The sequence below is a fragment of the Chiloscyllium punctatum genome, chromosome 22 (assembly GCF_047496795.1).
Source record: "Chiloscyllium punctatum isolate Juve2018m chromosome 22, sChiPun1.3, whole genome shotgun sequence".
In the NCBI taxonomy this organism is placed as follows: domain Eukaryota; kingdom Metazoa; phylum Chordata; class Chondrichthyes; order Orectolobiformes; family Hemiscylliidae; genus Chiloscyllium; species Chiloscyllium punctatum.
In genome coordinates, this window is record NC_092760.1 from 21413269 (window position 1) to 21429739 (window position 16471).

The 16471-nt window shown below is 40.6% G+C and overlaps 1 protein-coding gene across 1 annotated transcript in view; it reads right to left on the bottom strand.

Moving 5' to 3' along the window:
• LOC140493877 (uncharacterized) overlaps positions 1–16471 on the bottom strand; it is a 183018-nt gene that overhangs the window by 2628 nt on the left and 163919 nt on the right. The window contains exons 45-47 of the mRNA XM_072592871.1: positions 11168–11296; positions 10641–10680; positions 114–234 (exon numbers count right to left, since the gene is read on the bottom strand). Of these exons, the coding sequence (XP_072448972.1) occupies positions 114–234; positions 10641–10680; positions 11168–11296 (290 nt within the window). The remainder of the gene's footprint in view (positions 1–113; positions 235–10640; positions 10681–11167; positions 11297–16471) is intronic.

Here is a 16471-nt window from a genome sequence, read left to right on the forward strand (position 1 = left end):
ATAAGACATGAGTTTACCAATGATGTTCAGTTGCTATGAACAAAACAAAATGAGACTAATATGTTGTAATTTAAGAAAGATCTTTTGAGGTAAGTAAAAGAATTGTTACTTACATAGAGTAAGTACCACACATCCCTTCACATTCTGCAATTTCTATTTTGTCTGATGATTGGCATCCATCATGGGTTATCCGGATCATTTTTTTTATTCGCTTACAACTTTGTTTTTCTTGGCCTAGATTATAATTATAAACATGAGTGTTTAGAAACAAAGAATATGATTTAAACATGATATGAGCACAACAGCAGTTATTATAACTGGCAGATTTGAAGCCTAAAAAGGATCATGGGAATTATAATTAAAGATACAGACATAGTATTTTATTTTCCCAAAACTAGAGGAGAGTATCTAACTTATGATATTTGTCACTTTATATTTAAAATGTTATTAAGGTTATAACTATTTTCACCAATTAAATTGAACTCTTTACTAAAATGCAAGCAAAATACTACAGACCTAAAAACTTAAAATAAAAGCAAGAAATGTTTAAAATATTCAGCAGATCTGGCAGCATTTGAGAGAAAAACAAAGGCCCTGACAATTGGATGCCCAGATGATTTTTGAAGCAGCATGGATTGGAGTCTGCTTTGAGAACCTGCGATCCAGATGACACTGATTCTGTGGGAACTGACCAGGAAATTGAAGATCCCAATGGGATTCTCCTGCTTCTGGAACCTTCCGAAAGAATCAAAGTCAGAGAACTTGGTGAGTTCTCATTTGGTTACACTCAATTATCCAGGAAGGGTTAGTGAATTAAAAACCTAGGCCAACTCCTTGGTAAAGCTTAAACTTATATCCAACTCACCACTCACTGCCCTTAACCACCCTCCCAACTCTCTTGCTACCAGTTGGAACTCCTGGGCTCTGCTGCCAAGCCCAATATTGCTTTTTCCCTTCCAGTCTTGAAACACATGTGCGCTCTGCTGGACCTGACACAATCATCTATATGCCATGCCTGATACCTGGCAACCCTCCTGGACCTGACACCACTTCTGTCCTCTCCCTCATCCCTTATCTGACAACCCCTCCCACTGACCTAAACCAACTCTAAACATTTCATCAATTACTTGGCACTCTATTTAATGTTAGCCCCACCTGGCATCCTATCCTCCTGGCATCTTACCCACGTTGCACCCACATTCTTAATGAACTTATTTTTAAATAGAGAAAGACTGTAAATGGCTGCAGCATGGAGGGATTAGGGAGTCCTTGTGCATACATCACTAAAAGCTAGCATCCCAGTTCAGTGGGTAATAAAGAAGACGGAATGTTGGTTTCTATTTGAAAAGGAATGGAGTATAAATATAGGAAGGTCTTATTAAAACTATCAAGTCAGAGCTGGAGTATACAGTAAAAATTTCTCTTTATCTAAGGAAAGGTGTACTGGCATTGGAGACAGTCCAATAAAAGTTCACTGGCTGATTCTGGCAACAAAGCTTTCTTCTAGTAATACCCCAATGTTAAGTTATGAGGAGAAATCATACAAATTAGGCCTATTTACGGTGGAATTTAGAATTTTTAGGGGTGATGTGATTCAAATCTTCAAGATGTTAACAGGCAAAGATAAGGTAGATAATGGTAAATTATTTCCACTGGTTGGAGATTCTAGAATTAGGGAGCTTAGTCTGAGAATCAAGCCTAGACCATTCAAGAGAGATTTAGAAAACACTTCTACTCCCAAAGTGTGGTCAAGTTTTGGAATTCTCTTCCATAAATTGAAAATGATGCTGAATCAGTTGTTAATTTAAATCTGAGATAGATAAATTAGATTACTTACAGTGTGGAAAAAGGCCCTTCAGCCCAACAAGTCCACACCAACCCATCCATACCCCTACATCTACCCCTTACCTAACACTACGGGCAATTTAGCATGGCCAATTCACCTGACCTGCACATCTTTGGACTGTGGGAGGAAACCGGAGCACCCGGAGGAAACCCACGCAGACACGGGGAGGACGTGCAAACTCCACACAGTCAGTCGCTTGAGGCGGGAATTGAACCCGGGTCTCTGGCGCTGTGAGGCAGCAGTGTTAACCACTGTGCCACGGTGCCGCCCACAAATATTTGTTATGCAAAGGTATTATGAGATACGGACCAAAGGCAGGTGTCTGGAGTCAGGCCACATATCAGTCATGATCTCACTGAATGGCAGAACAGGCTCAAAGAGCAGAATGGTCTATTCTTGTTTCCATGTTGCTATGCACGTAGGACTCTACTTAACAGTCACCCAGGTCCCTACCCACTGGATGTCCTACCCTTTCCCCAGCTGACATCTTACCCTCTCAGCATCCTAACGTCACAGTTACCTTGTGTACTTACCCTTTGACAGCAGCTGTCAAAGTTGCTGCTAGGCCCTTTAACTTTCAAAATATGGCAGCTGACTGCTGTGAAAAGGGGGTGTAATCTGCCTTTCTTTGATAGGTCTAAGCTATGAAAGAGCTGTCAGAATAGAAGTTTGGTTCGCATTTCTGAGTGAAATCTCCTCTCATAAATGAAAAGGCCCCTTCTTTCAAAAGAAAGCAGGGCTGGACTACATGGAAAAACCTTAAATAAAAACAAAATACTGTGGATGCTACAAATCTGTGGCAAACACGGAGAATGCAGGAGAAACTCATCAGGTCTAGCAATATCTGTGAAGAGAAACAGAGTTAATATTTTGAATCTATTATGACTCTCCTTTAAAAGTCTGTTAAATCTATTTCTCTGTCCATGGATGCAGCCATACCTGCTAAATTTCTCCAGAATTGTCCTTTTCTCCTCGGAAAATTGGGCTCATTACAATTAATCCCCTCAGCTAATTTGTTGATATATATCATGAATTGCAGGCCCAAGCAATGACACTGTGGTATAATGCTTATATTCTGGCTACAGGACCCCATCCCCCATTTTACCCCTACTGTTGTTTCTAAAATGGATTACAACTCAGGCTGTTTAATGAAAAGTGAATGATATATAAACATCATATTTCAGATTTTGGATTTCAAAAAATTGACATATGGGTGTTGGTCTTATTTTGTGAAGGGGTTTGACATCAATTAGGTCAGTCTTTGTAAAACGATGATTTTAAAGCAGTCTGTTTTTCCTGGAATGTTAATGTAGGTTTGTTTATACTGAGGGAGTTTAGGACCATAGAGGGAGAAAATATTAAGTCATTCTTTTAGCAGAAAATGCGATGACCAAGTTTTTTTTTATTTAGATTAAAAGCTTTTGGACAGTTCGAAGAATACTTGATTGGGATCAGAAACAAGTACAGTCTCTCTGAGAAAGGAGATTATTCAGTAGGTAATCCTAGTATAAGGGTATGGTTTGTGAAGCTTCCACACTAGGAGTATTTCGTTGAAATTATGCAGATTATTAAATCAATGAGTAAGTCTAATGTGAATGGTTAAGGGATTAGAACTGAGAAGAAGCAGTTAAGTCAAATCTATAGATTTGATTGGAAAGGAATTTGACTAGACTTTTGTATAGCTGTATTGTGATGTTGTTGGGGATAGATGAGATTTTGCATTGTCATGTGTTTTGAAAATTTACAAAATGTGGTGTATTTACATAGGGTTGATTTAATTTTGCATAGAGTTCATTTCTGTTGTGCAATAAACCTCTATTTTATTATTAGAACTAAATCTGCAGCCTTATGTGTTCATGTTTCAGTTAAAGATTGAAAAAAAAACAAAATATAATCTGTCAAGCCAGATTTCATTTTTGGATCTGAATTATTCAGGGGTAGCATGTATGAGGTTTTATTTTAGAAATTGAGGTAATTAGCTGGGCAGCTTGTAACTTGCAAGATTTCCTTTAACTCAGCTTGCTCATGACAGACTTTCTTTTAACACACTTACATAAACGAAGAACCTCTCCAAGCCAGTCCAAGTTCAAATTCAGCACTAGCAGAGTTTATAGTAAAGCAAGTAGATATCACCTGTCATTTGATTTCTCGGAAGTCTTGTGAAAAAAATCTCCAGTGCCCACAATAAACATTCAAACCTTTGAAACCAATCCGTACTGTATAACTCTATAATCCAGGATAGCCACAAGACTTGAAAGAAATTAATTTTTCCACAATCTTTCAAATTATATACTAAATATCTTCATAAAACATTTTCATAATACCTTGAAGTGGAGTTCCTCTCAACCAGGCCTGTTCTGCCAGGAGATCTCATTCTTCCCAGCCTCAGTCTTGCCACTCATCCCCAGGTTAGGATCATCCCCTAAATCTCTTTTCTAGTACCAATTTCAAGTTGGGTCCATTTCCTTTAATGTCCGGTATCCTTGGAAGTACTGACCCGATTTCTTTTGCTGCCAGCCTCAAAAAAATCACTCTCACTAGATTTGAGTGGAAGACAATAGTGCAATCTGAACATGACTCCTGGGATTTAAGATGCTCCAAACCCCAAACTCACTGCAGGATGTACATAGAAGCTGAAAATTGTAACAGCACAAGTGGCCATTCGATCTGCCATGCCATGTCATGTTTGCATTTTTTTTTGTTCATAGAATGTGTGCATCCATCGTGAAGGTTTCCTTTATTGCCATCACTAATTATATTGGAGAAGGATATAGTGAGATGTCTTCTTGGACTACTGCCATCCTACAGATGTTGATACACTCTTGTGCTGTTAGGAAATGAGTTTTAGGATTTTGACCCAATGATACTGAAAAAACAATTATATATTTCTAAGTCAGGATGGTGAGTGGCTTTGAAGGGGAACTTGCAGGTGGTGATGTTTCCCTGCATTTGCTTCTTTTATCCTTCTAAGAGTAGAGCTGTGAATTTAGAGGACACTGTTGAAGGACTCATGATGATGAAGTTGTGGATTTGTTTGCTGAACTGGTGTGTTTTTCTGAAAATATTTCATCGCCTTGCTATGTAACATCATCAGTGCATCTTTGATAAGGTGTTGGTGGTTTGCCCTTCCTGGTATTTATATGTCTCTGTTTGTGGGTACTTCCAGTTCTGTATCTGGGTGGTTTGTATATGGGGTCCAGTTCAGTGTGTCAATTGATTGAGTTACGGTTGGAGTGCCAGGATTCAAGGAATTTTCTGGCATGTCTGTATTTTGCCTGTGCTAGGATGGTTACATCGTCCCAGTTGAATTTGTGTCCTCCGTTGTCGGTGTGGTTGGAAATGAGAGAGTGCTGTTTGTGACTGGTGGTGGCATGCTGATATTCATACATTCGCATGCCCAGTTTCTTCCTGTTTGTCTTGTGTCTTTCACAGTCTTGGCAGGGTATCTTGTAGATAACATTCATCCTGTTGGATGTGGGTGTCAGGTCTTTAACCTTTATGAGGAACTGGTGGAAGGTTTTTGGGCCACTAAAATTCCCAGGGGTCTGAGTAGTCAGGTAGTTATCTTTGATATGTCTTTGATGTGTGGTATGGTCACTATCGTGTCTGATCGTGCCATGCTTTCTTCTTTGGGTTTGTCCTCTCATTTCCAACGACACAGACAATAAAGGACACAAATTCAACTGGGACGATGTAACCATCCTAGCACAAGCAAAACAGAAACAGCCAGAGAGTTCCTTGAAGCCTGGCACTCCAAATGGAACTCAATCAATCGACACACTGAACTGGACCCTGTGTACAAACCACTCAGATACACAACTGGAAGTACCAACAAACAGAGACTGCTAAATACCAGACCTTATCAAAGAGGCACTGATGATGTCGCCTAGCGAAGCAATGAAATATTTGCAGAAAAAATACACTGGCTCGGTGAATGCATCCACGACTACATCCACAACCTGAACTACAAATCTTCTCAAGAACTCATGATGAGTTAATACCGAACAGTTTGTAGATGATACACATTGCTGCCACTTTGTGTCAGTGGTGAAGTAAGTGAATCTTAAAGGTGGGAAATGGGTGGCCAGTCAGGTGTTTTGCTTTGTTTTGGATGGTATCAAACTTTTTGAATGTTGTAGGAGCTGCACTTATCCAGGTAAGTGAGGAGAATTCAATCAATCAATCAACGAATCCAAGATGCTGTGAACCATCTTCACTTACAAAGAGGCCTGACTGCACAAAATAGTTCAAACTGACCAGTCTTGCTATGAAGCTGGAATTACCCAAGATAACTTTCCAGACAGGATGCTTGGAGTCACATCAAAGAGATATACAGCACGGAAACAGACCCTTCGGTCCAACTCTTCCACGTCGACAAGATATCCTAAATAAATTTAATCCTAGTTGCCAGCATTTGGCTCATATTGCTCTAACCCCTTCCTATTTATATACCCCTCCAGATGCCTTTTAAATGTTGAAATTGTACCACCTCCACCACTTCCTCTGGCACCTCATTCTATACGTGCACCACCTTCTGCATGGAAAGGTTGCCCCTTACATCCCTTTTCAATCTTTCCCCTCTCACCTTAAACCTATACCCTGTGATTTTGTATTCCCCACCCCTATTTTACCCCATTTATCCTATTTCTGCCCCTCATGATTTTATAAACCTCTATAAGGTCACCCCTCAGCCTCCGATGCTCCAGGGAAAATAGCCCCAATGTATTCAGCTTCTGCTGATATCTCATACCATGCAGCCCTGGCAACATTCTTGTAAATCTTTTCTGAACTTTTTCAAGTTTCACAACATCCTTCCTATGGCAAGGAGACTAAAATTGCACACAGTATTCCAATAGTGGCCTAACCAATGACCTGCATAGCTGCAACATGACCTCCCAACTCCTTTATTCAATGCACTGACCATAAAGGCACACATACCAATGCCTTCTTCACTATCCACCTACTTGCACCTCCACCTTCAAGGAACTGTGAACCTGCACTCTAAGGTCTCTAAGGTTCAGCAACACTCCCCAGGACCTTACCACAAAGTGTTCATGTCCTGCTATAATTTACCTTTCCAAAATGAAGCACCTCACATTTATCTAAAGTAAACTCCATTTGCCATTCTTCGGCCCATTGACCCATCTGATCAAGATCCCATTATACTCCGAGGTAACATAAAACATAGAAAAGTACAGAACAGAACAGGCCCTTTGGCCATGTTGTGCCTAGGTTTAATCCTAATGTAAAATATAATAACTTAACCTATGCACCCCTCAATTCACGCTGTCCATGTGCCTGTCCAGCAGTCATTTAAATGTCCCCAATAACTCTGCTTCCACCACTACCGCTGGCAACGCATTCCATGCATTCACAACTCTCTGCATAAAGATCCTACCTCTGACGTCTCCTCTAAACCTTTCCCCTAATATCTTACAACTATGACCCCTCATACTCGTCAATCCTGCCCTGGGGAAGAGTCTCTGGCTATTGACTCTATCTATTCCTCTCATTATCTTATATGCCTCGATCAGGTCTCCTCTCTTACTCCTTCTCTCCAGAGAGAGAAGTCCGAGCTTTTTAACCTTTCTTCATAAGGCAAGCCCTCTAGTCTAGGCAGCATCCTGGTAAACCCTCTTTGCACCCTCTCCAAAGCCTCCGTATCTTTCCTCTAGTAGGGCGACCAGAACTGAACACAATATTTCAAGTGTGGTCTCACCAGAGACTTGTAGAGCTGTAGCAAAACCTTGTGGCTCTTAAACTCGATCCCCCAATTAATGAAAGCCAAAACACTATATGCTTTCTTAACAACCCTATCCACTTGGGTGGCAACTTTGAGGGATCTATGTAATTGCAAACCCAGATCCCTCTGTTCCTCCACACTACCAAGAAATCTGTCTTTAATCCTATATTCAGCATTTGATTTCAACCTTCCAAAATGTATCACTTCACATTTATCTCAGCCCAGCTCTGTATCCTATGTCATGCTGCAGCCTGCAATAGCCCTCTATACAATCGACGACAACTCCAACCTTTGTGTCATCTGCAAATTTACTAACCCACCCCATATTCTCCTTATCCAAGTCATTTATAAAAACTATGAAGAGCAGAGGCCAGAGAACAGAGCCCTGTGGGACACCACTCACCACTGATATCCAGGCAGAATACTTTCCATCTACAACCACTCTCTGCCTTCTGTCAGCCAACCAATTCTGAATCCAGATAGCCAAATCTCCCTGTATCCCATACTTCCTGACTTTATGAATAAGCCTACCATGGGAAACCTTATCAAATGCCTTGCTGAAGTCCATATACACCATAATCCACTGATCAACCTTCATCGACCTGTCTTGTCACCTCCTTGAAGAACTCAATAAGATTGTGAGGCATGCCCTGCCCCTCACAAAGCCATGCTGACTGCGTTTAATCACACTATGCTTTGCCAAATAGTCATAGATCCTACCCCTCAGAATTCTTTCCAAAACCTTGCTGACGAGAGACGCAAGACTGACTGTTCTGTAATTGCCAGAGATTTCCCTATTTCCCTTCTTGAAAAGAGGAACAACATTCGCCTCCTTCCAATCCTCTGGTACGAATCGCATGGAGAGTGAGGAGGCAAAGTGGGCGGCATGGTGGCACAGTGGTTAGCACTGCTGCCTCGCAGCGCCAAAGACCCGGGTTCAATTCCCGCCTCAGGCGACTGTCTGTGTTGGAGTTTGCACATTCTCCCAATGTCTGCGTGGGTTTCCTCTGGGTGCTCTGGTTTCCTCCCACAGTCCAAAAATGTGCATTTTAGGTGAATTGGCCATGCTAAATTGCCTGTAGTGTTAGATGTAGGGGAATGGGTCTGGGTGGGTGTGCTTCAGCGGGTTGATGTGGACTTGTTGGGCTGAAGGACCTGTTTTCACACTGTAAATAATCTAGTACTGAAGATCTTCGCCAGTGGCTTAGCAATCTCCTTTCCTATTTCCCGGAGTAGCCTAGGATAAATCTGGTGTGGCCCTGTGGACTTATCAATCTTAATGTTTTCCAAAATTTCTAGCACATCAACTTCATCGATCTTGATCTGGTCAAGCCTGTATGCCAGCTCCTCAAAGTTCTCATTCACAACAAGGTCCATTTCCTGAGAGAAAACTGAAGCAAAATACTCATTCAGGGCTTCCCCTATCTGCTCAGACTTCACGCACAAGTTCCCTATGCTATCCCTGATTGTCCCTAACTTCTCCCTGATCATTCTCTTATTCCTCACATATGAGTAGAATGCCTTTGGATTCTCCCTAATCCTATTTGCCAAGGCTTTTTTGTGCTCCCTCTTGGCTCTCCTCAGTTCATTTCTGAGCTCCTTTCTAGCAAGCCTGTAATCCTCTAAAGCTGTGCTAGATCCTTGCTTCCTACACCTTACGTAAGCTGCCTTCTTCCTTTTAGCGAGAGGCTCCTCTGTTCTCGTCATCCAAGGTTCCTTAATCTTACCCCTTCTTACCTGTCTTGGAGGAACCTTCTTGGCTGCCCACTACACTCCAATTTTGGTGTCATCTACAAAGTTATTAACCATACCTCCTATGTTCACATCCAAATCATTTATATAAATGACAAAAAGCAATGGATGCATCACTGATCCTTGTGGCACATTGCTGGTCACAGGCCTCCAGTCTGAAAAGCAACCCTCTACCACCACCCTTTGCTTTAACTTTCAAGCCAGTTCTATATCCAAATAGCTTGTTCTCCCTGGATTCTGTGTGATTTAACCTTACTAACCAGTCTACCATGAGAAACCTTGTTGAACGCCTTACTGATTTCCATACAGATCATGCCCACCGCTCTGCCCTCATCAATTGTCATCGTTATTTCTTCAAAAAACTCAATCATGTTAGTGAGACACGATTTCCCAAGCACAAAGCCATGGTGACTATCCCTAATCAGGTGGCTTTTCCTTACCACATTTTTAAAATAGTGGCACTATGTTAGCCAACCATCAGTCTCCCGGCACCTCATCTATGGCTATCAATGATGCAAGTATCTCAGCAAAGGGCCCAGTAATCACTTCTGTAGCTTCGCACCAAGTTCTAGGATTCACCTGATCAGTCCTGGTGATTTATCTACCTTTAATGTGTTTTAAGACATCCCACACCACCTTCTCTGTTATTTATTTCCCCATGTTCTCTGTCTTCCATATCCTTCTCCACAGTAAACACTGATGTAAAATACTAGTTTAATATGTGTCTTAACTCTTTTGGTTCCACACATAGGTGGCCTTGCTGATCTTTAAGGGGCCGTATTCTCTCCCCAGTTAGCCCTTTATCCTTAATTTGGTCCTTGCAGCCTTTTTTAATATAGTGTTTCTAAGTTCACAAGATTCTTAGCCATAATATCAGAAAAGGGTTCAAATCATATTCCTGATGAAGGGCTATGCCCGAAACATCGATTCTCCTGCTCCTTGGATGCTGCCTGACCTGCTGTGCTTTTTCAGCACTATGCTCTCAACTCTGAGCTCCAGTATCTGCAGTCCTCACTTTTTCTTAAGGTTTACCTAAAGACTAGACAATAAACATGAAGTCTTAATTGTAAGAAACACAGTTGTTTTACATTAATCAATGTAATCAATGGCTGAAAATGAGTTAAAATATTAAGTGCAGATTTCACATTTATCACAGTCAAATATGCACAAAGACTTTTATACTATTTATCAAAAAGCCAGATGTCTTACCAGAGGACTTTTCTGTACTTAGTTGTTTAAAAGAGAACAAACTCATTTTTAGACTTTATTCATAATAATATCATACGTTTTCAAACTTACATGTTTGACAACAGCCATCTTCAGTCATAGTAATTGTGCCCTGAAACATCAACGTTTTATTTGTAAAATTTCAAACTGTTAAAGATAATGTTATATTGAATCATATAGTTTATATGAAAGCAAGAACTAATAACATGCTGACATGGGATTTTATTTATGATTCAAATTAATATTTGTCAGTTGCATGATTTTGAATTAATAATAATTTACTTGTTCATCTTTTTGAGATCTGCATGTAACACTTTTAATTTTTAATCTTTGTTCCCAGTGTGATGAAGATGCAAGTAACAGCAGAGGAGAGTTGCTGGTCCTTGCTGCATGACTTGCACCAAGTCAAATCTGTTTCAGTTAGAATTTCTATATGCTAAATCAGCGAAGGCTTTATTTCCTTATTCTATTTGAATTGCTGGGTACTAATATTGAAAGGCAACATAAAAATAATTTTAATTCAGTTATATGTTTGATTGATTGAATTTTAAACAATTGGAATTTCATTAAATAATTTCTTGAAACTTGTGCATACTCACTGGTTCACAGTCTTCTGGGTGAAAATCAGGACAAACCAGCTTGGAACTAGTCGATATTAAGCTATCATTAAGTTGTAGGCATCCATAAACTGTACAGTTGTTATAAGGTGATGGCCATGTTTGGCCAGGCTAGAATGGTATGACAAAAGGTGATAGTGAATCCAAAAAGTTGCATTATGTTATTATATATTAAATTATAAATGTGAAATTTGTTTCATTGAGAATAGGCACTACCTGTTACACCTTAGGATAATATTGTAATAGCTGTTGTCAATGTTAAATGTGTCATGTGACAAAAGGCAACTATTATTTCAAAGTGATAGCATATCATTGTATTATTGCAATCTGCCTGTGAACACTAGAGAAAGGATGTAGAGAGACTTTAGAGAGGGTTCAGAGGAGATTTACCAGAATGCTGCCTGGATTGGAGGGGAGTCTTATGAAGAGAGATTGAGTGAGCGAGGGCTTTTCACACTGGAGAGAAGGAGGAAGAGAGGTGACTTAATAGAGGTGTACAAGGTAACGAGATGCATAGATCGAGTAGATAGTAAAATACCTTTTCCCAGGGCAGAAATGGATGTCATGAGGGGTCATAATTTTAAGGTGATTGGAGGAAAGTATAGGGGAGATGTTAGGGCCTGTGCAGTGCTGTACTGTGCTATTGTTTTATGCTCTATGTTCTAAATTTCCAGAAATCAGTCAAACTGTTTGAATATTTTCATGACCATTTTTTCACAGCAACTGACATTTGTAATGTACAAAACCAAGGACTGAATCAAAATAAACAATCAAACCTAAAAAAAGGATAACAAATGATGTCTCGTAAAGTTTTAAACTATTCAATAGTGATTTTACTTTAAGACATTGCTTCATCCAAAAATCTAATCTTGGACTTGAGGGTATTTTAGTGCAGAGTGCTGACTCTTGAAAGATGAACTGAGCACATTTAGTGTACATAATTCCTGAGAATACATCATTCAGTCTGATATATCAGTTTTTTTTATTTTAGTTTTCAGCAATTCCTTTCTGGCAGCCTTTGTTAAAATCACTTCAAACTAATAGTGTATATTTTTAAAAGATATGACTGAGGAGTAGGCTTTTCAGTTACTCAAATTTCTTTCGTCATTGTATTAGAATATGGCTCATCTGCTTTTTTTAACTTCCTCTAACCCTAAAATATAGGGATGAGAGAAAACCATGTGTGTCTTCATTTAAAATTATTACAACTTTCAAGAAGACAAACAATTGAATAAGGAACTGCGTATGCTAGAAATCTAAGCAAAACCAGAAATTGCTGGAGAAATTCAGGGTGTCTGGCAGCATCTGGAGAGAAAGCAAAGTTAACATTTCAAGCCCAGTGACCCTTCTTCACAACGAGGTGTTATTTTCAAGGAGTTTCATGGTGGGTGTCCTGTGATGACTCATCATAGTTTTTCTGATGCTGTCTTCCATTCCCATCCTCATTAATTATGCAATCAGCCTCTTTGGCTTCCTTCTCGAGTAATAGTGGAAAAGCAAAGGCAAGATTCTCACGACTGCCTGATCTTCTGGCATACAGGTTCATGACACCATTCTGAAATGTCTCAGAAATGAAAGCTGGCACTTTTGCTTTCGAGATAGGGACCTGAGGGTGCTGGTGAATGGAGTGGTCATGAGGATGGCCATTCACTGGCTCGAGGATCACCAGAAAGAGGTCAAGGCACCAAACATGTGAAAACTGATAATAGTCCAGGTCAGCGCTGTTTTCAGAGCTAGAAAGAATCCACAGCAGTGCAGGAAAAAGGCCAGTATTCTACTTTGCTGCACAAAGATAAGTCCACCCCATCTTCTCTCTGTTTCCTCATACTCAATTAAACTCTGCACACAAAACTCACTAATTCATTATTGCATGCAGTATCCAGCATTCCTGCTCTCTAGCTAAAAAGCTGTGTCACCCACAATTTGGCAGCCTTTAAGTCAGCACAAAATGACTAAGCACTAAGAAATGAAGCTAAGAGCCATAACATGCAACCTGTAGAGGTTGCCAATTGAATACATAATTGGCTTAATAGCAGAGACAGATAGTGATGGTAGAGGGTTGTTTTTTGGACAGGAGGCCTGTCACCAGCGGTGTTCCACAGGAATCGGTTCTGGACAAAAGCTGAAAGAACTGTGGATGCTATAATCAGAAACAAAAACAGAAATTGCTGGAAAAGCTCAGCAGCTCTGGTAGCATCTATGGAGAGAAATCAGAGTTAACGTTTCGGGTCCAGTGACTCTTCTCAGAACTGAAGAAGTTCTCCATAGGTGCTGCCAGACTAGCAATTTCTATTTTTGTTTCTGACTTACAGCACCTGCAGTTCTTTCAGTTTTTGTCTGATTCCTGTGGAACCGATCCCTACTAGATTCTCATCCAAATCGTTAACCTAAATGACAAACGAAAGAGGACCCAGAATCGATCCTAAACGAAGATAGAAATTGCTGGAAAAGCTCAGCAGGTCTGTTAGCACTTGTGGAAAACTTCCTCAGTTCTGAAAAGAGTTACTGGATCCGAAACATTAACTGATTTCTCTCCTGTATCTCCTATATCACTCCAGGAATTCCTTTGATCCCAGCTATCTTGACCTGAGCCATGCCTCCTTTTTTCTGGTCAAAGCCTCAAAGTCTCTTGACATCCAGAGTTCCCTATTCCTGTCAACCTTATCTTTCATCCACACAGGAACATATAGACCTTGATATCTAGCTATCTCACTTTTAAAGGCCTCCCACTTGCTGGAGGTCCCCTTCCCTGCAAACAAAGTACTCCAATCAAGCTCTGAAAGCTCCTGACTAATTCCATCAAAATTTACTTTTGCCCCACCTTAGAACTTGAGCTTGTGGACCAGTTTGGTCCCTGTCCATAACAATTTTAAAATTAGTGGAACTATGGTCACTGGTCCCAAAGTGCTCCCCCACTGTCACCAGCCCTGCCCTATTTCCCAAGGGTAGGTCGTGTTTTGCCCTTCCTGAGTAGGACCCTCTATACACTGGTTGAGGAAAGTTTCCTGAATACACTCAACAAATTCCACCCCATCTAAGTCCCTAATGCTATGGCAATCTTAGACTATGTTAGGAAAATTAAAATCCTTTACTATGACAAACCTACTACTCCTGCAAGTCTCCCCAGTCCCCCTGCATATTTATTCCTGTAATACCTGTTAACTATTTGGGGACCTACAATACAACCCCAATAACATCACCATCCCCTTCTTATTTCTTAGCTCCACCCACAAAGCCTCACTGTTTGATTCTTCAGTTATTTCATCTCTGAATACTGCTGTGATACTCATCTTAATCAAAAATCTAACTCCCTCTCCCCTTTTCCCAGCACTTCTGTCCTACCTAAAGTACCTGTACCACGACCACTGCACCCTGGTAGTGGTCACAGACATGCAGTCTGAAAAGCAACCCTCTACCACCACCCTCTGTCTTTACCTTCAAGCCAGTTCCAGTTCTGCATCCAAGTGGCTATTTCTCCCTGTATTCCATGAGACCTAACCTTGCTAACCAGTCTATCATGAGGAACCTTGTCAAACACCTTAGTGAAGTCCATATAGGTCAGGTACACCACTGGATCTGACTTTTATGAGGATCTGTCCAAAGACATCAATCCTCTCCTGTTACTTCTTTAAAAAACTCAATCAGGTTTGTGAGGCATGATTTTCCACTCACAAAGCCAAGTGCACTATCCCTAATCAGTCCTTGCCTTTCCAAATGCATGTAAATCCAGTCTCAGGATTCCCTCCTACAACTTGCCCACCACTGACATCAGGTTCACTGGTCTATAGTTCCCTGGCTTGTCCTTACCACCTTTTGTAAATAGTGGCACCACATTAGCCAACCTTCAGTCTTCCGGCACCTCATCTGTAACTATCAATGATATAACTGTTTCAGCAATTACTTCCCTAGCGTCTCACAGAGTTATAGGGTACACCTGATCAGGTCCTGGGGATTTATTCATTTTTATGCGTTTTAAGACATCCAGCACCTCCTCCTCCGTAATATGGACATTTTTGAAGATGTCACCATTGATTCTTTATCTTCCATGTCCTTCTCCACGGTAAATACTGGTGCAAAATACTCATTTAGTATCTCCCCATCTCCTGTGGTTCCACACATAGGCTGCCTTGCTGACCTTTGAGGGGTGCTATTCTCTCCCTAGTTACCCTTTTGTCCTTAATATATTTATAAAATCTCCTTGGATTCTCCTTAACCTGATTTTCCAAAGCTATCTCATGTCCCCTTTTTGCCCTCCTGATTTTCCTCTCAAATATACTCTTACTGGCTTTATACTCTAAGGATTCACTCAATCTCTGCTTACTACACCTGACATATGCTTCCTTCTTTTTAACCAAAACCTCAATTTCTCGAGTCATCCAGCATTCCCTACACCTACCAGCCTTAGTTTTCACCCTAACAGGAATATACTGTCTCTGTACTCTTGTTATTTCAATTTTAAGGCATCCCATTTTCCACCTGTCCCTTTACCTGCAAACATCTGCCACCAATCAACTTTTGAAAGTTCTGTCAAAATTGACCTTCCTCCAATTTAGAACTTCAACTTTTAGATCTGGTCTATCCTTTTCCATCACTATTTTAAAACTAATAGAATTATAGTCTCTAGCCCCAAAGTGCTCCCGCACTGACACCTCAGTCACATACCCTACCTTATTTCCTAAGGCTAAGTCAAATTTTGCAGCTTTTCTCATAGGTACATCCACATACTAAATCAGAAAATTTTCTTGTACGCGCTTAACAAATTCCTCTCCATCTGGTATGGTTGGTAAGTTTGCAGATGGCACTAAAATCGGTGGTGTAGTGGACAGCCAAGAAGGTTAGTAGAATGTGAGGATGACAGTTGCTAGAGATCAGAGTCAAAAAGTGTGGCGCTGGAAAAGTACAGCAGTTCAGGCAGCATCTGAGGAGCTGCAGAGTTGACATTTTGGACATAACTTACCTCAGAGTACAAGGGGATTTTGATCACATGGGCACATGGGCTGAGGAGTGGCAGATGGAGTTTAATTTAGATAAATGTGAGGTGCTGTCTTTGGAAAGCCGAATCAGGGCAGAACTTATGTGCTTCATGATATGGTCCTGCCGAATATTGCGGAATAAAGATACCTTGGAGTACAAGTTCATAGTTCCTTGAAAGTAGAGTTGCAGTTAGACAGGGTAGATAAGAATGCATTTGGTATGCTTGCCTTTATTGGTGAATGCATTGAGTATGGTTGGGAGGTCATGTTGTGGCTGTACAGGACATTGGTTAGGCCACTTTTGCAATACCAT